Source organism: Scyliorhinus canicula, chromosome 1, assembly GCF_902713615.1.
Source record: "Scyliorhinus canicula chromosome 1, sScyCan1.1, whole genome shotgun sequence".
Classification (NCBI taxonomy): Eukaryota; Metazoa; Chordata; class Chondrichthyes; order Carcharhiniformes; family Scyliorhinidae; genus Scyliorhinus; species Scyliorhinus canicula.
In genome coordinates this window covers 290939122-290963284 of record NC_052146.1, presented here as the reverse complement: position 1 = coordinate 290963284, position 24163 = coordinate 290939122, and the positions used below count along the sequence as shown (strand labels likewise).

The 24163-nt window shown below is 46.9% G+C and overlaps 1 protein-coding gene across 2 annotated transcripts in view; it reads left to right on the top strand.

The window, feature by feature from the left end:
* The window catches only part of pld5 (phospholipase D family member 5), a 216564-nt gene that overhangs the window by 55523 nt on the left and 136878 nt on the right, over positions 1-24163 (top strand). For both annotated transcript variants that reach the window (XM_038815060.1, XM_038815051.1), the window contains exon 5: positions 8122-8249. In XM_038815060.1, coding sequence (XP_038670988.1) covers positions 8122-8249 — 128 coding nt within the window. The remainder of the gene's footprint in view (positions 1-8121; positions 8250-24163) is intronic.

The window sequence follows — 24163 nt, the reverse complement described above, 5'->3', positions numbered from 1 at the left end:
CCCCTATGGGCAGAGCCGCGCAACTGCTCGTATACCGAGCTTACATAGACACAACACATACAATATAACACAGTGTGAATTACTAGGATTGTGATTCACCACAGAACTCGAGTTAATTGTGATGCTTGATAAGCATAATTAAATCCTCCTTTATGTCATCCTCAGATTTGTTTTCCTGTTGCTGTAACTAAAGGACAAGAGGACTATGTCTCACACAGGCCCACATCTATTACCATAATGTGGAGTAACTCTGAGATTTAATTTCCCTCCAGACAGCCAGTCCCCTGTGACATTTCTGATAATGCCATCAAAAACTGACTGAGCAAAGACTATTTGTGTCCTCTGAAATTTAAGGGTTATAATTGCTCCAGATTGGGAGGTTTTGTATTATTACCACCATTTTGCCTTGGGGTTTTGCTCCTGTTGGGCAATAATGTATCTGCTGTCAATTTATTTTTCTACGAACACTTCTATTTCTTACCTAACATTTTGCAGGCTAAAGCAAAGCATAATATATTTCAGAAGTCGGTTAGTTAACTGCCAGATTACTAGATTAATGCATGTGGTGGAAGTTTTAAGACAAATCTGATGAGCCCTCCAGCTATCAGTCTTCCTCATTTCCTGTTGCGATGTATTTGGGAGTTAGTGTCAGTGTCATTTAGGCCTTTTCTTCTTTCCATCAATTTTTCACCCCTCTTTGTTCTCCTGCCAGGAGAGTGTCGGCAGCTTGGCGGGGTACCTCTCCCTCAGCCCTCAGTGCACCTCAATACTGTATGGAGATAGTTGCGGGGAGAGGCCAGGACCAAAGATGGCGCTGCTGAAATGATCACAGCTCCGTTTTAGGCAATGGTGTTCTTTTATCCGTCCTTAAAGACTCCATAAAGTTAGCACAACAGTTCAAAATCCAATAGACGGTGAAAATCCCAAAACGTAACTATATATATTCAATTAATTATTTAACCCTCAGCGGGGCAGACGTAATGTTTCATGAAATGTGTTATTTTACCTGCATATGAACTGTCTCCAGTTTCAAGACGCATGTGCAATATTTTTAGGATAATATAGGGCCCTTCCCACCGACAGGATCTCCGCTGCTGGTGACCCCAGTTTCAGGATGGACGAGCCGTGGAAGTTGCCATTGCTGCCAGCGGGATGGAAAATCCTGCCGATCGCAGATGGTGAGCTGTCTCCGCTGCAGGAAAACCTGTGGGGGCAGGGGGTTGGGGGACTGGTTGGGTAGGGTAGGGTCGGTGGAGGGGGTTGCTGGAAGAGTTTTACTGTGTGCCTGAGAGTGACCCCACGAGGGCGAACTAACGTCGCTGTGGGTGTGCCTGGGAACATTATTGACGCTTGCGCAGAGGAATACTGGCAGGGTGGAGCTGGACACGTGGTGAATCACAGTAGCGTAATTCACACTGTATTACACATGTTGTACTATGTCTCTGTAAGCTCGGCACACGAGCAGTTGCGCTGCTCTGCCACTAGGGGGAGATGCACTGGGAGTGTACGGGAGTTTGTATGGGGCTCCACCCTTGGCTCCACCCACGGCTCCTCCCCCCTAACCGGAAGTATAAAGGTTGATGCTGAGAGTCTGCCTGCAGTTCATCTGGAGTTCACCGTGTCACAGGCAGGCTCTGTTGTAAGACGATTAAAACCACTGTTTGTTTCCAACCACGTGTCGCGTGAATTTATGGTCTCATCAGCACAGCAGAGTAATGCCATTGGTTTTCTGTGCATGTGCAGATGGGGCATCGGCAGCCGGCTGGCATAACCATCTTGCGTTTGCAGGGTGGACAATGTGGAGAGATATTTATGCCAATGTTGTTTATGGGGCCTTGCTGTTATGCAAATTGACTGCTGTGTTTCCTACATCAGAACAGTGACTATACCGCAATAGAACTTCACTGGCTGTAAAGTGTTTAGGGATTATCCTGGGGTCAGGAAAGGCGTTCATATAAATTCAAGTTTGTTTGTTCTTTTTCTATTCAAGCAGCCATACACCTGAAACAGGCGGGCAGTCTGTTTACTCATTTACAAGAATTCTCTGACTTCATGTATTTCCTTTATAATGCCTGCCATACATGATGTACACATTAACAGCACCATCACCAATTATAGTAAGTAGCGATACCACTCTTAAGTCTCTTCTTTTGTTTCCAAAACCTGCAGCTGGCTCATGATTCACTCACTCTGCTTACATTTCCAGCTCTGTGCTAGGTTTCAATCAGGAGTTGCAATGCTCAGCTGGATTTAACCCTTGAGCAGCCATTTCAAGTTAGTGACTTTTAACCAATTCGTAGGCCAGATAATACCTCATTCACTTTGCAGCAGTTTGCACGCACTGTTATTTTACCCACTTCAATTCTAACGAGCTTCCCTTCATTGCCCACAGCAGCAATACAGGAAGAATCCGGGGTGAATGAAGGCATCCGTTGCCCCCGGCTGTGTTGCTATGGCACAAACAATGTAAAATGCTTTGGATGATTATTTGCATCATATAATTTGCATTGTGCAACCCCTATCACCTCCAGTGTGTGATACCAGAAGTGATTAAGGTGTTTGGTGAATTTATGGCCTTAAAGATTCCATGCAATACTTGGGGGGTTCTCTCCGGACCCCAGCTGCATTTTTTTCGGCGACGCGTCATTCACCAGCGGCGGGATTCTCTCTTCCCGCTGCTTATCAAAGGGATTTCCCATTGAACCCACCCCATGCCGCCGGCAAAACTGCTGGCGGGGGTGCACCCCTGGTGGGAAAAGTGTATCCCAACGGCTGGAGAATTCCGGTCATTGTGATTGGCTTCATGTGCGGGATTCTCCGTGGCCTGACACCGATATTGTGATTGGCGACCCGGGCGGAGAATCCCTTCGGACACCCAAATCGGGAGGGGCTCCAGTTTGACTCCGGTTTTCTATTCTCCATCCCCTGCAAAATGGCGACACCGCGCCACAAGCTGTTGGAATGGCGTCGGTGCGTCATCGGAAGGCCCTCCCCCTGATGCTCCGCCCCCAATGGGCTGGGTTACCAACCGTGTGGTCTCAGCGGCCGGGAGCCGTGCTGCTGACCGGGGTGGGGGGGGCTTCCATGAGGGGTGGGGGGGCTGGTAGGGGGTGGCCAGGGGGGCAGTATTTGGCTGGTTGGATCCGCGCACGGCTGGCGTATGTTGTACGGCGCGACTGCTGAAAGTCGTCGCCGTGCGCATGCGCAGCCACGGACCCGGCTATTCTTCGGGCATTTTTGGCGCGGGAGTTTTACCCAGCATGGCTGCTCGCCTCTCACCACTCCCAGGATCGGTGTGAGGAACGAATTTGGCATTGTAAAACGCCACAGTTCCCACACTGGAGCCGGCACTTAGCTGCAAAATCGGAGAATCCAGTCCTATATCTTTCCACTTTATAAGAAGTTTGATTTCTTTGAACTAAGATTTATGGGATTCACTTGTTTGCAGTAAGCCCCCCCAATCATAAATCACACCAGGTTCTAGATACTCAACCATATGGCAAGATAGAACAATTTAAATATAATTTTTATTGGAATTTTTTACAGAAAATATAAAACATAACGACAAACAATGAAATGCAACAAAATAACCCATAATAACTGTAACACCCCCAGTCCATCGATAGAACAATTTAAGTGGTGAATTCAGAAAGATTATTAACCATTAAAAAGGTAACAAGTCGTGAAGATAAAAGTACAGCGCCAGTTAGCATAGTTACCAGTAAGAGGAGAAAGCTTAACTTTAGTTATTGAACAGCCCCCCACCACCTTTCTCAGACCAGGGCATGAAGTGACACCTCGAAAACGTGGATAACATGTAAACCCAACACCTTTATGTAAAGATCATTCTCTCTGCCTACATCATTATCTCTACCATTCTCTCTCAACAGCTCTCTCCTCTCTACCACTCCTTTAACATCTCTCTCCCGCTCTCTCAACAACTCTGTGCTCAAAATGGATTCCCGAGACCTCTTTTTTATACCTTAAAAATGTTGAAAGCCCACTTTAGCCCAATTGTAGGAAACTTGGCAATTGGTCCATAGCTTGTCAATAATTTAAAAAAGTTAGCCCATTGGATTTTTACGCACATTATCTTAATTTTTACAACAATGCTTCTTCTCAAACTACATTTCTTAACTTAAAGTAGGCTGAGGGTCAACGAATATTTGGTTAACTTGGCTGTCTGTCATCTTGAACTTGAATAGTCGAGGCATCTTGAACAGGAGTTTATTCATTCCCTCCAGCCAAAGTTAACAAATCATGTTGGGCACAATCCAATTGCCACGCTACGCCAGAAAGTCAGCTAGTCCCAGCGCAGCGTGGCTGACGAAAGCCAGGAGACCCCACTCTCGGGATCTACCCGGCACACAACGCCTCGCGAAATCTAACATGATCTCGCTAGACGTTGCGATGTAAATTCCATCCATTGTGGGCGGGACTTTGGCAAATCTGCATATTCGTGTGAGACAGCTAGTCTCAGTTTAACGTGCAGGTTCCTGAGGTACCTGAGGCTTTGAGATCCATCCCCTTCGCCTCAGAGATCTCAGATGAGTGTTGTTTGGTACTGGCACTGCAAATGGGGGCCAGACAGAATGACACTCGAAGGGGGGAGGGCGTGTTGGTCGTTCTGGGTGAGTGTGCTTAACACTCAATTTGGCTCTGTTTCTTTACTTAGCTCTGGAGTCGCCAGGTATTGTTAAGATACCGCCACAAGTTCAAGGTGAAGTTCAAAGCAATAAAACCATACACCAATTAGTAAGTTCAAACAACTGAATTTATTATAATACAATTATAATAACTACCCATGCACACGCTAAAAGGATTAAGCTATTCCTACCGCTAAATAAACTAATCCTTATCTCGAAGGAACTGCCGGGTCAGGGAACAAGGCCTCTTGCTCTGCTCTGGTCTGCAGACTTCAGGTTGGTATAGGTTTAAAGGGGTCAGGAGCGTCTATCTCTGGTAGCGATCGTTGTGAGACACTTAATTGCTGGCGGCTGCTGTCCGAACCTCTCTCTCTCCTTCAGGGTCTTCTTGGCAAAAGCTGGTCGAGGTGCTGGTCCACGGAGGAGGGCTGGTCAAGGAGAGAGGAGGGCTGGACGAGAAGACTGAACCATGTGTGGGACCTGTCTTTTATAGGTCCCAGGGATCCACACCCCTTTGGGCGGACTCCCTTACCTGCTTGGAATCAATTGGGTCTCTTCCCAATCGATATGTTTGAATCCCCCCGATACTGAGGCTGTTCCTTAGCTACTGGGTGGGCTCTCAGGCTCTTTGTTTCTGCTGGTGCCTGAGTGTCTGGTATCCTTTACAATGTTGCAGTTGCTTCCCCATTTGTGTCCATTGTCTCTGGAATCGTTCCATTAACAAGCTAATTATCCCGGTGATTGCCTCATTAGTATGCGGAATGTTCGTTTCGGTGCTGTCTGCTCTCTTAGCAGACAGAATCCACACCTGCTAGGTGCAGCCTGCTGGGGCTGCAAACATTGTCCATTTTATCCTGTATGCTTTGCGTTCCTCCATTTTGTATTCAGGGAAATGGCCAACTTCGGTGGCTACAGGTGGGGGAGGGGGGAGGGGTCTCCAAGGTGTTGGAGGCCCCAAGCTGCATGGTCTTTGGGCAGGGTGGTGCCCTGGCACTGCTGGTGTCACCTGGGCACCCTGGCAATTCCAAGGTGGTGCTGGCAGGGGCACTGCCAGGGTGCCAGGTGCATTTATGTTGTACACACAATTGGGCTGGGGGTGCCCTGCGTGGGAGTTGGAGGGTGTGCAGGGGTTGCTGGGGACTCTCCATCGTTTGTATTGGCTGGATGGGGGGGGGGGGGGGGGTCAGGGGTCATTTTGGAGGCCTTGGAGATCGGGATGCTATTTAAAAATGGTGTCCCGATCTCTCGCTGCACTGGAGAGTACTGCAAGCAGTGCTCCCCAGGGTACAAAATGGGGCTATGTACAGCCTTGGCTATGCGTTCCCGCTGAGGCTTTTTATACAACCCGAGTCACATTGTTTAGCCATGTTTATTTCGCCGCTGCGAGTGTTGGGAAACACTAACACTAACGGCTAAATGCGCTCGCTATGGGACTTTGTTCCCAATTAGTTAAATTGCATCTGTTATCATTTATTCTGTCTGTCTAAGAAGGACACAGACTTATAATTCCCACAGCATTTTAAGAAGCTGTATTAATAATCAAGTGTTAATAATGTGTTTCTAATTATAAAAGTTTTAAACTTTTGTATTTCCAGCCTTTCTGACATATCTATTAATAATTACTTATTTGTTAATTGTCTCTCAATAAAGGCTGTCTACTTAACTAATTTGGCTGGTTTCCAATAATACTGGTTTAGTTTTCTTAAAATGGTTTCTGTCAGGGCAGCACGGTGGCACAGTGGTTAGCATTGCCGCCTACGGCGCTGAGGATGTGGGTTCGAATCCCGGCTCTGGGTCACTGTCCGTGAGGAGTTTGCACGTTCTCCTCGTGTCTGCGTGGGTCTCACCCCCACAACCCAAAGCTGTGTAGGGTAGATGGATTGGCCACACTAAATTGCCCCTTAATTGGAAAAAATAATTGAGTACTCTAAATCTTTTTTTTTAAACGGTCTCTATCTATTTAACACCAAACACCAAATGAATAACATATTAATTCAAACTACAAAATGATAGTCACACTAAAACTAGTGATTTTGAAACTACCAACAGCTTGCTTTGAATAGGCAGCATGGTGGCATATTGGTTAGCACTGCTGCCGCACAGCCCCGGGTTCAAATCCGGCCTTGGGTGACTGTGTGGACTTTGCACTTTTTCCCTGTGTCTGTGTTGGTTTTCTCCGGTTGCCTCCCACAGTCCAAAGATGTGCAGGTTATGTGGGGTTCTGGAATTACAGCGATATGGCGGGGGAATGGGCCTAGGTTGTGTGCTCTTTCAGAAGGTCAGTGCAGACTCGATGGGCCGAATGGCTTCCTTCTGCGCTGTAGAAATTCTATGTCCTAATAAACCAATAGGTTTTGCAATTAGTCTGTCAAGCATTCAGAGAGTGCCATCACACTCCACGTCCTGTTCTTCAGCTATTGATGGTTCGAAGTGGCAAGAACAGATACCATTTCATGTTTTCTTTTCTGACCTAGAGTCTGAAGTTTCCAACCATCTTCCAATTTGCAAACTTCCTTCATTAAACTGCAAGGAAGCTCAGGCTTCAGGACTGGTTCACTTATTGCAGTTGGACTTGAGACCTTAAAGGTCAGCTTTAAGTACAACTCCACCTGAATATTAGATTAATAGATCGTCAAGCAGTAGTGTTAGTTAGGTCAAGCTACTGACCGTAGCATCACAGAAAGCAAACTATCTGGCTGCATCACAGCCTGGTATGGCAACTGCTCAGCCCAAGAGCGTAAGAAACTACAGAGTCGTGAACACAGCCCAGTCCATCATGCCAACCTGTCTTCCATCCATTGACTGTCTACACCTCCCGCTGCCTTGGGAAAGCGGGCAGCATAATCAAAGACCCCTCCCCTCTGGGTTATTCACTCTTCCAAATTCTTCCATCGGGCAGGAGATACAAAAGTCTGAGAACACGCACTAACAGATTAAAAAACAGCTTCTCCCCCGCTGTTACCAGACTCCTGACCGTCTTATGGACTGAACTGAACTCTTCACACATCTTCTCTACTGAGTAGTACTACACTCCTGTATGCTTCACCCGATGCCTGTGTCTATGTATTTACATTGTGTATTTTATGTTTGCCCTATGTATTTTCTTGTCATGTATGGAATGATCTGTCGGAACTGTACGCAGAACAATACTTTTCACTACCTCGGTATACGTGACAATAAATACATCCAAATCAAAACCTTTATCAAACAGTGCATCACCCAATGGAGAGCTAGTTTTGACTAGGTGGCTGACATAGACTTTATTCGAGCACCATAACGTATGATATCCTTAAACCAATGCATGCCCAATCTTCTTAAAGAATAAGTTAATGTGATAATAATGATAACTTACTGTGTCATCAAATCCACAACCTTTTGACTCAGTGGTGACAGGTCTTCTTACTGTTTCTCTGTATAGTTTGAAGATGTTGAGAAGTAGCAACTAATGGTTAGTTATTGGCTGTTTCACACCCAGGTGCGTTGGTGAAGTACATCAACATGACCCCTATTATTGGTGGCAAGCTTCATTCTTCTTTCTGGGTGGTGGACAAGAAGCACATTTACATTGGCAGTGCCCACATGGACTGGCGATCTCTGTCTCAGGTAATTTGTACCCAACAGGCTGATATGTCGTGTAATATTTTTAAGATTGATGTTAGCATGTCCTGTGAATGTGTGTGACTTCCCATCGCGAAATAATAATGCTCCAGCAGGCAGGTCCAGTTCGTATTGATTGAGAGCCTCTGGGCAAAGCATGCACAGGCTCAATAAACAATGCAATCTGCAGCTATATGGAATGGAGAAGTGCTGGCAAATGACCGAAAAAGAAAATATTTGTTGTTGCTCCCAGGTCTCATTCTCGCTGAGTCTGATTCATAGCGCGATAACTAATCATAGAGATTTACAGAATCAATATGTAATATAATGGAGGGCAAGGCCAAGTTTTTTGCTGGGAGATGTGTTGTACCCATGCGGTTCCCAATACAAAGACCAGAATTCTCCCCGATGGGGACTACGCATTAGAAATTTTTAAAATATAGAATTTTACAGTGCAGAAGGAGGCCATTCGGCCCATCGAGTCTGCACCAGCTCCTGGAAAGAGCACCCTACCCAAGATCAACACCTCCACCCTATCCCCATAACCCAGTAACCCCACCCAACACTAAGGGCAATTTGGCACACTAATGACAATTTATCATGGCCAATCCACCTAACCTGCACATCTTTGGACTGTGGGAGGAAACCGGAGTACCCGGAGGAAACCCACGCAGACACGGGGAGGATGTGCAGACTCCGCACAGACAGTGACCCAGCGGGGAATCGAACCTAGGACCCTGGAGCTGTGAAGCGATTGTGCTATCCACAATGCTAGCGTGCTGCAGTCCTTTTTCTTCTACACCAGAACTGTTTGTGACATGAACGTAATTGAAATATGTTACATTTGCAATGGGAAATGAAAAGGCACCCCTGCCGACATCATCAGCTGCACGGTTCAATTCCCGTACCAGCCTCCCCGAACAGGCGCCGGAATGTGGCGACAAGGGGCTTTTCACAGTAACTTCATTTGAAGCCTACTTGTGACAATAAGCGATATTCATTATCAATGAGACATGGGGCGGAATTTTCCCTCTCCAACGCCGGGGGGTGGGAGAATCGCCGGGGTGCTGGGTGAGTCCCGCCATGCTGCCCCGGCACCCGCAAACCCCCCCCAAACCAGCACAGTGAGATTCACAGCTGGCCGTTGGGAGAATCGCCGCTCGCCGTTTGTGACGGACGAGCGGCGATTCTCCGGCCCGGATGGGCCGAGAGGCCTGCCCAACACGATAGGTTCCCGCCGGCGCTGTCCACACCTGGTCGCTGCCGGCGGGAACAGCGCGGGAACGCTGGGGGGGCGGCCTGAGGGGGGTTCTTGCACCGGGGCGGGGGCCTCAAAAGGGGTCCAGCCCGCGATCAGTGCCCACCGATCGGCAGGCCGGCCTCTTTGAAGGAGGACCTCCTGTCCTCCGCCGCCCCGCAAGATCCATCTGACATCTTCTTGCGGAGTGGCTGCGGGGAGGACGGCAACTGCGCATCCGTTGGTTGGCACCGACCTACCTGCGCATACGCGGGTGAACCGCGTCATTTACGCGGTGCTGCTTTTAAGCGGCACCAAGGCCAGGCGTGTGTAAATGACGCGGCGCCACTCCTAGCCCCCCGGGGGCGGGAGAACAGGGGGCTGGGAGCGGCCTCCGACACCGGAGTGAAACACTCCGGTTTTCACTCCGGCGTCGGGACTTAGTCTCCCGATGGGAGAATCGCGCCCATAAATTAGGTGGCAGTATTAAAATCAGGTCGCCATATTTTGCTCTGTACTGCCAATTGAACGAAGGTAAGGACACCGCTCTCTCTGCATTGAACCTTGGAGAGAGGTTTTTTTGCACTGGGGGGTGAATAACAGGGGCTGGTTTAGCACAGTGGGCTAAACAGCTGGCTTGTAATGCAGAATAATGCCAGGTTCAATTCCCGTACCGGCCTCCCAGAATAGGCGACGGAATGTGGCGACTAGGGGATTTTCACAGTAACTTCATTTGAAGCCTACTTGTGGCAATAAACGATTTTTATTATTAAAGTCTGGCACTTTTACAGTCTGACTGGAGATCTGTCTAATGTAGGTCGCCAGTCACAAATCATTAAAATTAGTACTCGAGAATGACTGCCGCTCTTAGCTAACATTTCTGTAATGCAACAGGCTCGGTTACGGTTTTGCTGATAGGATTAGGATCCTGTTAGCTTTAAAGCGAATCAGCCACAAAATTGATAATGATATTGTTTTTCTGGTAACTGCCAAATTATGTTTCCAGCAGCCAGGTGGCAGGGTCCCGATTTATTTAATTTATAGCGATCTCTGCCAGGGATGAGAAGCAAGAGAAGCCTGGCTGGAGTGATTAGCAGGGCAATAACAATCCATTGTGAAGGATTTAAGAATCAGGCAGTATTGCTGAGCACATTGACAGGAAAAGTATGCTGCTAACTTCCATATCAGCTGTGTAACAGCAAAATAAACTTGCATTTATATAGTACCTTTTTAGGGTGCTTCCCAAGAGCGATATCAGGTACAATTTGAGACTGAGCCAATTAGAGAGATATCAGGAAAGGTGACCAAAAGGTTGGCCAGAGAGGAAGGTTTTAGAGGCCGATGTAAAGGAGGAGAGATGTACAGAAATGGAGGTTCCAGAGAATGTGGGCAGCTGGTGGCCAATGGTGAAGTCATGAAAATTGAGGATCGGCGAGAGACCAGAATTGGGGGAGTGCAATGGCTGTGGAGGGTTGTAGGACTGGAGGAGGTTGCAGCGATTCAGGAGGGTAATCGGAGGAAATGGAGGCGGGGGGAGTTTGCATTGTCGAGGCCATGGCAAGATTTGAAGAACAAGGATGGGAATTTTAAAATTGAGGCAGGTTGGAGCCAATGTAGATGAGCGCTCGGGGAATGGGTTGTGAGTTAAGGTGCAGGCAGAAGAGTTTTTGAGGAGCTCAAGTTTGCGGAGTGTGAAGAAAGAAGGCGATGGTTCTGATTTGTGAGCAAACCCACTATGCTACCTACTTCTTGCAGCTGGGTGTATTTTTCCAATGTACAGAATGGGTGTGAGGCCTTTGGGACATTCTAAATATCAGAGGCCTGATCTTCACCCGACATTCAAGCCATGAAGCTGTGGGGGAGACACCCTGCTGTAGCCATGGGAGATGGTGAGATTGATAAGACCGGTACAGGCAGCAGATTAATGGCTGCACACCTTCAATGATGTCCTTGTAAAGCAGCAAACACCCACAGCTCCCACATCCTTTTAATAATAATAATCTTTATTGTCACAAGTAGGCTTACATTAACACTGCAATGAACTTACTGTGAAAAGCCCCTAGTCACCACATTCTGGCGCCTGTTCGGGTACACTGAGGGAGAATTTAGAATGTCCAATTCACCTAACCATGTATTTCAGGACTTTTATGTCTCCTTGCTCCCAAGGGGGTTATTTCCAACCTTTCTTAGCTTATACTGCCCTTTCCTTTAGATCTGTTAGAACAATGGGAAGGGATGGGAACAGGGAATGGTGAAGAGAAGGAAGATAATGATTAGGAATAGGAATAAGAGCAGAAGAAGCTCTTTTTTTCCTTCATGGACTCTGATGATGTGGTGGGACAGGTTGTTGAGCCAAGGGCCACACTTTAGTCCCAGGAGTGAGGTTCTGTTGCAGGATCCTCTATCACAGGCATTATGTTTCAGAAAATCGGGTTCTGAGGGATAAACCTGGAGCCAATCTTTACACATTTTGATAAGCATTTGTTTAACCGTTTATTTCAAGAGGTACACTTTACAAACATGCACCTCCTAACCCAACAGCCACAGTTTACGCCTGATCCTGTTTAAGGAACACAAGTGAACCCCCCATTAATACCTGCATCCAATTAAACACAATTAATGTTGAATTAGCAACAAACTCCTTGAGCTCACTCCCCTGTGACACTCACTTCTTCACTCCCGCACATTAACCTAACTACGATTACCCAAAACAAATTCAATAGAGTTCATAGGGATGTAGCACCAAGTGATTCACAGATCCAGAAGGAAGGAAGTGGATGAAAATGTGGTACCTTTCCAGCAAAGCCTGAGAAATCCCAAGCTCTTGGCACCACATCTCATGAGTAGTCAGCTGAGAAAAGGCTCTTCGAGGAATATCATGCTAACATGCAGGCTTTGAAGTCAGCCTCTGAGGATCTGAAGCATATGGTAACTTTGACTCTGCAACCATGATGGGATGGATCAATGGAACTTGTGGGAGCTTCACTGGGTCCAGTAAACAGCCTCCACTTGAGAAATGACCAGAGGCCAGCCAGTGACACCTTCTGCATGGAAACACAGACCCCGCAGCTCGACAGACATTAAGGGTTAGTTTGGACAGTACCCTTTGACAAGCTTTCAGGCTCTGGTGGTCAAGTTGTAGACTGCTGTGCCTGGGTGAGTTTAGATCTGAATCAGATTCAGGGCCTGATGGCGGTAACATGAGGAGACTGGCGGGTTTTGCCGTTTCTAAGGAATAGTAGCACCAGTCAGGCCCCTGGCCATTCCTCTCAGAATGCCACATGGGTGGCACATAGAAAATGGCACTAAGCTGCCCAGACATAAACTCTGGAGATGCAGCACGCAAAGGCAATCTCGCAGGTGTAAACTGCCACAAGGCGGGAGGTCAAGTTTGTTTATTAAAGTATTTAGTCCAATAGGAGCAACCCACTCAGTACCTGTTGTAATGCTACCCTATTGATTGATATTTATTGTCACATGTACCGAAGTACAGTGAAAAGTATTTTTCTGCAGCCAAGGGAACGTGCACAGTACGTACATAGTAGACAAAAGAATAATCGACAGAATGCATTGACAATGGTACATCAACAAATAGTGATTGGTTACAGTGCGAAACTAGGGCCAAACAAGAGCAGCATAGGGTGTTGTGAATAGTGTTCTTACAGGGAACAGATCAGTCCAAGGGAGAGTCGTTGAGGAGTCTGGGGGGGAAGAAGCTGTTCCTATGTCTGGATGTGCAGGTCTTCAGACTTCTGTACCTTCTGCCTGATGGAAGGGTCTGGAAGAGGGCAATGCCTGGGTGGGAGGGATCTCTGGACAATGCTGTCTACCTTCCCGAAGCAGCGGGAGGTGTAGACAGAATCAATGTGGGGGTGGCAAGCTTGTGTGATGTGTTGGGCTGAGTTCACCACACTCTGCAGTTTCTTGCGATCTTGGGCTGAGCAGTTGCCATACCAAGCTGTAATGCAGCTGGATAGGATGCTCTCTATGGCACAACTGTCCAACTTTGTTGTGCTACGCTTCCTGAAGTCGATGATCAGTTCCTTGGTCTTTCCAACATTTAGAGCAAGGCTCTTTTCGGTACACCATGCAACCGAGTGATCTATCTCCCCTCTGTAGTCTGATTCATCGTTGATTGAGATACGACCCACCACAGTCGTATCATCTGCAAATTTATAGATTGAATCGGAGTTGAATCTTGCCACGGAGAAGCACAGTGAAGATAATGTAGGTTAGCCACTTTTGAGTTAATTGTATAAATAAACTTGTGTTGTACACTGTTAGTCAAGGGGAACGTAATATAAAGCTCCACTCTTACAAATGTTGATGTTCCACAAGTTTATGTTATGCAACAGCTCTGCAAAGAACTTTTTAACAAGTGGATCTTGAAGATGATTTATTGCTGATATTTTAAAAGTTCCATTTCATATAGAAGTTCAGAATCACCCCTGTCTCGGCCATGGAACCGTTTTATTGAATTTCTGCAGGAAACCCATGTGCTAGGTGTCCATCTTTGTCATGCCGCTCCTGCCCTCATTTGCATATTCATGTCCAGTGCCATGTGATTGAGGTCGTCAGGGGTCATAGAATTATAAAGTGGGGTTATACCCATCAATCTTTGTCGAGCATGTTTAGCATTTGTAGGAATGTGTGTGCTATAATCATTGGGACAGGTTTATATTATATCTTTGCACTTGTATTTGGGATCCACCCAAATTGCTGCTGTATTTATTTGTAATGGAAGAAGTTGGACATTTACTGCATTGGTTTGGCATTGAGTCGTATGTCCCAACATTTATTTAACTCGTTTATGGGATGTGGCCTAGCCAGCAATGGCCCGCATTTATTGCCCATTGTAACTGATGCTGGAAATCTGAAATTAAACAATCAAAAACGTTGAAAATACTCAGCAAATCAGGCAGCATCTGTGGAGAGATACAGGATTAACCTTTCAGGATGAGATCATCACTTCCTCACACCCAATAATTCCATTCCATCCGTCCAGTTTCTCCGTCTGCGACGTATGTGATCCAACCTTCTGCACCATCACCTCCGATATCTCTTCCTTAACCGAGGAATCCCACCAAGGGTGGTTGACATGGTCGTCCAAAGTTAACGATCAATTTTACGCACCTCTGCTCTGACCCCTTCTCTTCCCTCCCAGAACCATGGCAGGGTTTCCCTTGTCCTCACTTTCCACTCCACCAGTCTCCCTTTTGAAGGAATCATCCTACGCTATTTCTGCCAACCATAACTTCTTCCCTTTTTGCATTCAAAAGGCACCATTTCCTCTGTGACTGCCTAATCCACTTCTCAGTCACCCCTTTCCTCTTCAAATGTATGATGTGGAGATGCCGGCGTTGGACTGGGGTGAGCACAGTAAGAAGTCTTACAACACCAGGTTAAAGTCCAACAGGTTTGTTTCAAACACGAGCTTTCGGAGCAAGGAGCCGTGCTCCGAAAGCTCGTGTTTGAAACAAACCTGTTGGACTTTAACCTGGTGTTGTAAGACTTCTTACTGTCTTCAAATGTAGGAGAAGAGGCATCTATCCTTTCACCTTAATTCTCACTGACCAAGACCCCAATACTCCTTCCAAATGAAGCGATGATTTACTTGTATGTCTTTCAATTTAGTACACTGGTCATGATGTAGTCTCCTCTATACTAGGGGGAGGCCAATGTAGATTGGGTGATCACTTTGCAGAACACCTTTGATTCAATTTGCAAGCATGACCCTGAGCTTCCGGTTGCTTGTCATTTTAATTCTTCCCCTTTCTCCCAGTCTGACCTCCCTGTCTGCGGCCTGCTACAGTGTTCCAGTGAAGCTCAACACAAGCTCGAGGAGCAGAACCTCATCTATTGACTTACTTGTACTGTACAGCCTTATGGACTCAACATTGGGAGTTCAACAGCTTCAGATCATAACCCCTGCCTCCAGCTAGTTTTTAAAAACTTTTTTAAATCTTTAGTTTTGCATTTATGAAACATGAATGTAATTAGCACTTGTTGCCCATCCTTAGTTGTCATCGAGAATGCGGTGGTGAGATGCCTTCAGTGCTGCGGTCCATGTGGTGTAGACATACCCATAGTGCTGTTAGGGAGGGAGTTCCAGGATTTTGACCCAGCGACAGTAAAATAACGGAGATATATTTCCAAATCATGTTAGTGTGTAACTTGTGTGGTGATATACATCACTGTAGATACACAAGGGGTTAATGTAGATACACTAGGACTGAGTGAACACTAGAGGGAGCACCAGAGACATCATGACACACAGACATTCAACCAATAGGTCAGTAAGATAGGACACGACCAATGGGCATTCAAGACACACCCAGAGGTGACACTACCACAAGGGGGCTACCAATATAAAAGGACAGGGCACACATGCTCTTTCTCTTTCCATAGGCCGCACTCAGAGAGACAGGGGCAGATCAGGAAGCATCACACCCACTGCATGGCTTAGAGCAGACTGGTTAGTTAGACTGAGTTATTATAGTAAGATCAGCAGGAGAGTCGAACTCAAGTAGGAGAATTGTTAACTGTTCAATAAATGTGTTAAACTATCTCCAAGCCAGAACCTTCCTTTGTCAGAGCATACATCAAGGAAGCAGCTTATGCTACATGAAGAAGCATAACACAACAACTTGAAGGGGGTATTTGGTGGTGGTGTTCTTACGCACCTACTGCCCTTGTCCCTCTAGACAGCAACAGCTGTGAGCTGTTAAGGTGTAGTAGAATAGATTTTGGTGAGTTGCTGCAAGTGTATCTTGTAGATGGTACGTACTGCTGTCAATGTGTACCACCAGCAGGGGAGTGGATGTTTAAGGTGGTAGATGGGGTGCTAATCAAATGGACTGCTGTGTGCTGAATGGAACATTAGAATGCCGTGCATGCAGACACATGGAGAGTACACCATCACACTCCTGACTATTACACACACACACAGACACACACACACATATGATACCCATAAATTTTCAGACATAGGTATTCCAAAGACTATCGTTCCTTGTGGCAATGTGATATAAACGTTGTGAGGAGATTGTGAAATATGAAAAAATGAAATGAAATGAAAATCGCTTATTGTCACGAGTAAGCTTCAATAAAGTCACTGTGTAATGTTCCTAGTCGCCACATTCCGGCGCCTGTTTGGGGAGGCTGGTACGGGAATTGAACCATGCTGCTGGCCTGCCTTGGTCTGCTTTAAAAGCCAGCGATTTAGCCCAGTGTGCTAAACCAGCAAGCATTCGTGATTGATAACGTTTTTATTACTCATAATGAAGAAAAAACATTTCTTCAATTGTTTCAGCAATTTATTTTTCTTATAGCCTGGATTTCCCTTTAAATATGGCCTGATGCCGTCTACATTTTGAGAACGTAGCAATAATGAATGATTGTAAAAGTCAAATGTAAATTGGGCCAATGCATTGATGACTGGTTATTATCACATTTCACACAGCATTGGAAATAGGCCCAGCAAAATTAGATCAGCCAAAAATCCTGACCTCTGGCAAAACTGAGCAGTAATTGGAAGGAGGATTTCTGACACCTGCAGCATTGGGTGAATAACAAACATGTTAGCAATCCAAACCTATGTTTGCAGACAACCAATTATTTTCGATGTTTTTTATTCATATCTGGCATGTCTTATGACAGCAACACAGCGGCCAAGCCTGCGATTAGCTATTGCAAGGAAGGAAACGTGGCAACCAATTTGCACGCAGCAAGGTACCGCTGTCAGCAATGAAATAAATGGCCTGACCGCATACTTCCGGTATAGGTCGAGCGATAAATATTGGTCAGGACATTGGGGCGAACTCTCCTGTCCTTCTTTGAATAGTGCTACACACAACCTGAGAGAGCTGGCAGTGTGGCGGTTTAGCACCTTATCTGAACTACGACACGTGCATTTCCTCAATACTGCACTAAAGTGTCAGCCTGGATTCTGTACACAAATCTCAAAGTTGGCATCACTAACTTTTGACAGAGAAGAAAGTAATGCCTCTACAGCACTAATGCTGACACCTAACACTGTCAGGAGAATCGATTGGGCAATTTCCGTCCGTGTTCAGAGAAGTGTTTGATGCAGGGTTATTGGAAATCCAAATGCTACATTGCTGAGGCTATTATTCCCCACATTGCCCTGCCAGGAACAGCTGCTGGTCTCCGAAAGGGTTTTCTTTTCACCAATTTTCTCCCCTTCCATCGCCACCCCAGCCATGCCCACATCGCATGGTCAATTTTTTTTTTAAATCAATGATTTGTCCCTGTGCTGTTGAGAGATTTCTCTTGCAGCCCTCAGCATCGTTTTCTCTGGCTCCCTAACCCAGCCCTCTCACTGTTGATCTTCCAGCTTGTAGCCCCTGTCGGGAACGGGAGAAAATGGTTTAATACAGAACAGGGATGTAAACATCTAATGCATTGGGACCTAGTTTGTTGTCCAGTGGCGGTTACAGCTTGTTTTCAAGTAAAATCTATCTTTTAGTTAAACAGTGAGCATGTTGGATTGGATTGGATTTGTTTATTGTCACGTGTGCCAAGGCACAGTGGAAAGTATTTTTCCGCGAGCAGCTCAACAGATCATTAAGTACATGGGAAGAAAAGGGAATAAAAGAAAATACATAACAGGGCACCACAAGGTGTACAATGTAACTACATAAGCACCGGCATCGGATGAAGCATAAAGGGTGTAGTGTTAATGAGGTCAGTCCATAAGAGGGTCCTTTAGGAGTCTGGTAACAGTGGGGAAGAAGCTGTTTTTGAGTCTGTTCGTGCGTGTTCTCAGCATTCTGTATCTCCTGCCCGATGGAAGAAGTTGGAAGAGTGAGTAGGCTGGGTGGGAGGGATCTTTGATTATGCTGCCCGCTTTCCCCAGGCAGCGGGAGGTGTAGATGGAGTCTGTGTTGTTCCTCGTGTCTTAATAAAGCTCGTAGTCTCAAGTGTGGAGAAGATGCTTTATTGTGAGTTCGTTCAGTTTCCAGAGCTCGACCTAGAACTACCTTCCAGTGCTAACTACCAGCTTTGCTTGCTGTGTCCTGCTTACCAGCCCGCCTGCTGTGAAGAGTGTCCTCACTTCCTGTCCTGATGTATTTATATGGCTCTCCCGTGCTCCCTCTAGTGGTCGCTCAGTTGTGTTGCATCTGGTTAACTTGTGATCACCACATCCCCCTTTTTCTCTTAACATATTTTCTGAACATCGTTAAAGAAAATTGTATATCCTGTCCCAGTGTATTTATAGCTCTCCCGCTCGTGTTTGCTCTGTTGTTTTTGTATCTGGTCAATCTACGATCACCACATCCCCCTCTTTCTCATTACATAGTTTCTGTACATCATTAAGGAAAATTATACAAAACAGTAACTTATGATATGCGTATCTATACAAGTGATGATGCTATTGCCTTAGTTAACAAAGCCAATGTATTTATATGTCCAAACTTAATAAACACATTTATGAGTCCAAACTTGATGAATTTGTTCAGAGCTTTTTTTTTTCTTTTTGTTGTTGATGACGTGGTGATATTGATATTGCAAGTCCGCTGTGAATGTTGTTGGTGTTCCTTGTTATCTTAAGTACCCAATGCGTCATCCCGAGGTGTTTGCATGGTCACATCACTGATGTTGACTGGCATGGACTTTTTTTTGTGCTTGTGGTGTTGATTTATTGTCTCATCCGCCTTGGATGCTGGTGTGCTTGCTTGTTCTGGAGCAGACGTGAGTTTGTGCGATTCGTTGTCATCCCATGACATGTTTGTAGTCTTGTTATCGTTTTGCAGTGTGCTGTGGCATCGTCCATCATGTGCCAGGTAGTGCCATTGTGTACAAGTCGTTGTTTCATTGCTGTTGTTTCTGTCGTTCCTGTTTTTGTTGTTTCCGTTGCCGTACTTGTCGCTGTTTTTGTCGTTTCCGTCTTTGTTGTTGTCGCTATCTTTGCTCCTGACTTTGTTGTGTTTGTTGCCATTCTTGTTGTTTCTGCCTCTGTCGTTGTCGCTATCTTTGTGCCTGACGTTGTTGTTTGTCTTGTTGCGCGTCATGTTGCTTTTATTCTTGCTGTTGTCGTTCTCGTTTCTGCTGTGCTTCTTGCTATTGTTGTTTGTCTTGTCGCGCTTCAAGTTGTTTTTGTTCCTGCTGTGTTTCTTTTGACTTTTGTTTTTCTTGTTATACTCTATGAGTGTCCCGAGTGGATAATTTGAGTCATTGAGCATTCCGTCTCGCGAGTGGTGCGAATGATCTGATGTTGCATCGGTGCAGGTGACATCAATCAGTTGTGGAGAATTGGATTCCGCATCTTTGCTTTCTTGGTGCTCGTCTTCCGGAGTCAAAGTCTTCTTGATTACATTTGACGCGGTGTCTGTGGACTCTCGGCGCTCCTCTTCTGGAGTCCAAATCTGCATGATTTCAGTTGACGTGGTTTCTCTAGACTCTTGGTGCTCCGCTTCTGGAGTTAAAATCTTCATGATTTCTGTTGATGTTATCTCACTGGACTCCAGGTGCTCCTCTTCTGGAGTCAAAATCTGCACGGTTTCTTTTTGTTTGATGTCTCTGGACTCCAGGTGCTCCTCTTCTGGAGTCAGAATCTGCATGGTTTCTTTCGGCATTGTCTCTGTGGACTCCAGGTGCTCCTCTTCTGGAGTCAAAATCTGCATGTTTTCTTTTGGCGTTGTCTCTCTGGACTGTTGGGTGGCCCGACTCTGTGCTTCTGTACAGACAAGCTGAGAACTGTCAGTCTCACTGTGATCCTGTACGTCAAGTGCGAGCACCTTGTCACTGTTTTCGCTCTGTGCTTTGGTACAGACAAGCTGAGAACTGTCAGTCTCACTGTGATCCTGTACGTCGAGTGCGAGCACCTTGTCACTGTCTTCGCATGCAGTGGGCAGAGGTGCATTGTCTTCTTCTTGTTCCTGTGAGCGTGTTGGACTTTCATAGTCCGCTCTTTCTTCTTGTTCCTGTGAGCGTGTTGGACTTTCATAGTCTGCTCTTTCTTCTTGTTCCTGTGAGCGTGTTGGACTTTCATAGTCTGCTTTTTCTTCTTGTTCCTGTGAGCGTGTTGGACTTTCATAGTCCGCTCTTTCTTCTTGTTCCTGTGAGCTTGGTAGACTTTCATAGTCTGCTTGCGGTTGCTCAGGTACAGCGGGTTTACCTTCATGGTCTTGTTCATGCTTGGTGTCCGCCCGGGAGTGTTTGCTTGCATCCCTGTTGGCGTCTTTCATCACCCGCACTGTGGAGCCTGTCATCGCTCGCTCCGTGGAGTCTTCCTGTGCTCTCTGTGTGGCGTCGTCTTCGTCTTGGGTATTGCTGTCATCCAATGTATCGACGAGCTGCCATGGCACCATGGTGTTGGATTCATCCACCATGAGTAGAGTCGTGTTGAGCTTTGCAACGGTGTCGCTGATGCTGTGATCAGCATGTCCAAATAACTCCTCCATGTCTGAGTAGTATTCTTTGAAACCCATTTCATCTTCGTTGGCTCCTTCTACCACGAGTTGATTCGTGTTGAACTTTGCGACCGTGTCGCTGATGCTGTGATAAGCATATCCGACTGACTCAGCTGTGTCTGAGTAGTATTCTCCGAAAACCAAATCATCCTGGTTGGATTCTTCTACCACGAGTTGATTCGTGTTGAACTTTGCGACCGTGTCGCTGATGCTGTGATAAGCATATCCGACTGACTCAGCCATGTCTGAGTAGTATTCTTTGAAAACCAAATCATCTTGGTTGGATTCATCTACCACGAGTTGGTTCGTGTTGTGCTTTGCGACCGTGTCGCTGATGCTGTGATAAGCATATCCGACTGACCCAGTCAGGTCTGAGAGGTAATCGTCGAAAAACAAATCATCTTTTGTTGTTTCGGAATTCTTTTTGTTCGCTTCACTGTGTGTGGTGAAGGCAGCTTTTTCCAAGGTTTTGTGCAAGTTGTTTTTCACTGTTGGTTTAAGTTCAGGCGTTTTTCTGTGTTCTGAGGCAAGAAAATTTGGTTTTACCACTTTAAGTGTCTTGTTTTCAATTTTCGGGCATTTCCCTTTTAAGTGGGCGTGGTCAGGATTCTCAGACGTCATGACGTCACGCGTAGGAACGACTTGCACATGCGCAAATCGGCTTTCTTTCCTTGTGCGGTTCGGTGTCCATTGCGCATGCGCGGCTTGCGCATGCGCATGACGGTCCGCGACGAAGACTTTTTTTGACTGCGCATGCGCGGCTTGCGCATGCGCATAACGATCGGCGCCGCGATCTTTTGTAAACTGCGCATGCGCGACTTCCGGTTCCGGCGCATGCGCAGACGCGATTTGTAGTTCTTTGTTTACCATAGACTGCAAAATGTGCCCCGACGCCATTTTATCGCGGATTTCAGCGTTTTTTCTTTCTAAAAGTTGTAAGTTACCTTTTCTTTCCGATCTGGACTGGATTTCAGCGTTTTGGCTTTGTGAAAAATTCCTGTTATTTCTTCTTTTTGATCTGTACTGTGCATTCGCGATTTCCTGATCTTTTTGTGATTTTTTAAGTTTTGCATCACTCAGTCTCTGTGCAGGTTGGACTGTGAGCATGCCTTGCTGTTCAAATTTCTCACAGTACTCTTCAAATTTGTTTAGTAATGTTTGTAAGCTGTTCCTGTCTTCACCTTTTGAGTATTTAAATCCATTATACACTTTCCTATTGACAGGCCCTTCGATGAGAATTGCTATTTTAATTTTGTCTGAGGCTTCTGCAACATCATTAGCTATGAGATAAAAATCGAACATTTGTTTAAACCTTTTCCAGACATTTCTTACATTACCAGTCGTGTCCAGCTGAGGTGGGTATCCATGCCACATCCTCGAATTAGCGATGTCTTCCCCAGTCAAATGTCCAGTATGAGATTTCCATGCCATTTTGTGCTTTCTGTATCTGCAGCTGAGTTGTCCTGTCGTAAGCGTCCTGAAATCACTGCTGGTACCATGTGTTGTTCCTCGTGTCTTAATAAAGCTCGTAGTCTCAAGTGTGGAGAAGATGCTTTATTGTGAGTTCGTTCAGTTTCCAGAGCTCGACCTAGAACTACCTTCCAGTGCTAACTACCAGCTTTGCTTGCTGTGTCCTGCTTACCAGCCCGCCTGCTGTGAAGAGTGTCCTCACTTCCTGTCCTGATGTATTTATATGGCTCTCCCGTGCTCCCTCTAGTGGTCGCTCAGTTGTGTTGCATCTGGTTAACTTGTGATCACCACAGAGTCAATGAATGGGAGGCAGGTTCGTGTGATGGATTGGGCGGTGTTCACGACTCTCTGAAGTTTCTTGCGGTCCTGGGCCGAGCAGTTGCCATATCAGGCTGTGATGCAGCTGTGGTAGTCACCACTGTTGTATTGTTCTATATAACGCATATAAGGTGTATTACGGTAAGGCCCCTGTACTAAAGGTACGGGGGCAGATCCCTGCCTGTTGGCTCCGCCCAGTAGGTGGAGTATAAATGTGTGGGCTCTCCGAGCTGCAGCTATTTCGGCAGCAGCTGTGGGAGGCAACACATCTCTGCGTAATAAAGCCTCGATTACTCTCTACTCTCGTCTCGTCGTAATTGATAGTGCATCAATGTATTAAGCAGAGATTTTACAACGATGGATCTCCGCATCAAGCCTGATCGCCTGCAGCTGCTCCCTCAAGCAGACAACGCCAAGTCGGCCTTCGCACATTGGCTAGCTTGCTTTGAAGCAGACATCGGATCTGCAACAGAACCACCCTCAGAGGCACAGAAACTCCAGATCCTGTACACGCGGCTGAGCTCCGATATCTTTCCCCTCATCTGGGACGCGCCTACCTACGCTGAGGCCATGGCGCGACTGAAGGTGAACTACGCTCAGCAGACAAACAAAATCTACGCCTGGCACCTCCTGTCCACGCGGCATCAACTCCCCGGTGAGTCTGTGGAAGATTTCTGGCGTGCCCTGCACGCCCTGGCGAGGGACTGCGACTGCCAGGCCGTTTCGGCCGTTGAACATTCTGAACTTCTAATTAGAGACACGTTCGTTACTGGCATAGGGTCAGCTTACATCCGCCAGCGCCTCGTAGAAGGGCTACCCTCGACCTTGCGGCGACCAAGAAGCTAGCGATCTCACTCACGGTCGCCTTCCGCAATGTAGAGACGTATGCCCCCGACCGCATGGCCCACCCCTCCTGGGCATCGTGGACCCCACCAGCGAACACCCCATCGTGGACCACACCAGCGGCCGCCCCCAGCCAACCTCAGGCCTGCGCTGTGCGGCAGCCAACCAACCCCAGGGGACTCGAGTATTACTTCTGCGGGAAGACAAAACACCCCCGGCAGCGCTGCCCGGCGCGGAGCGCGCTCTGCAAGGCCTGCGGGAAGAAAGGACATTTCGCTGCTGTGCCAGGCGATCGCCGCTATTGTCCTTGCCTCCGACCACGTGTGGCCCGTGGGCGCCACCATCTTGCCTCCCTCAGGACACGTGCGGCCAGTGGGCGCCGCCATCTTTAACGCCGCCCGCCACGGGCGCCCCGTTGGTGCCGCCATCTTCCCCGCCTCAGGACCCCTGCTTATCGGGCATCTCATCGGGCCGCTCATCGCCTGCAACCGCTGCCGACCAGCCGCGTCTCGCTTCCATCACGATCGACCAGTTCCGACCACACAACGCCGTGACCACGTTAACGAAGGTGAAGGCCGATGGGCAAGAGACATCATACCATCTGGACTCCAGGATTA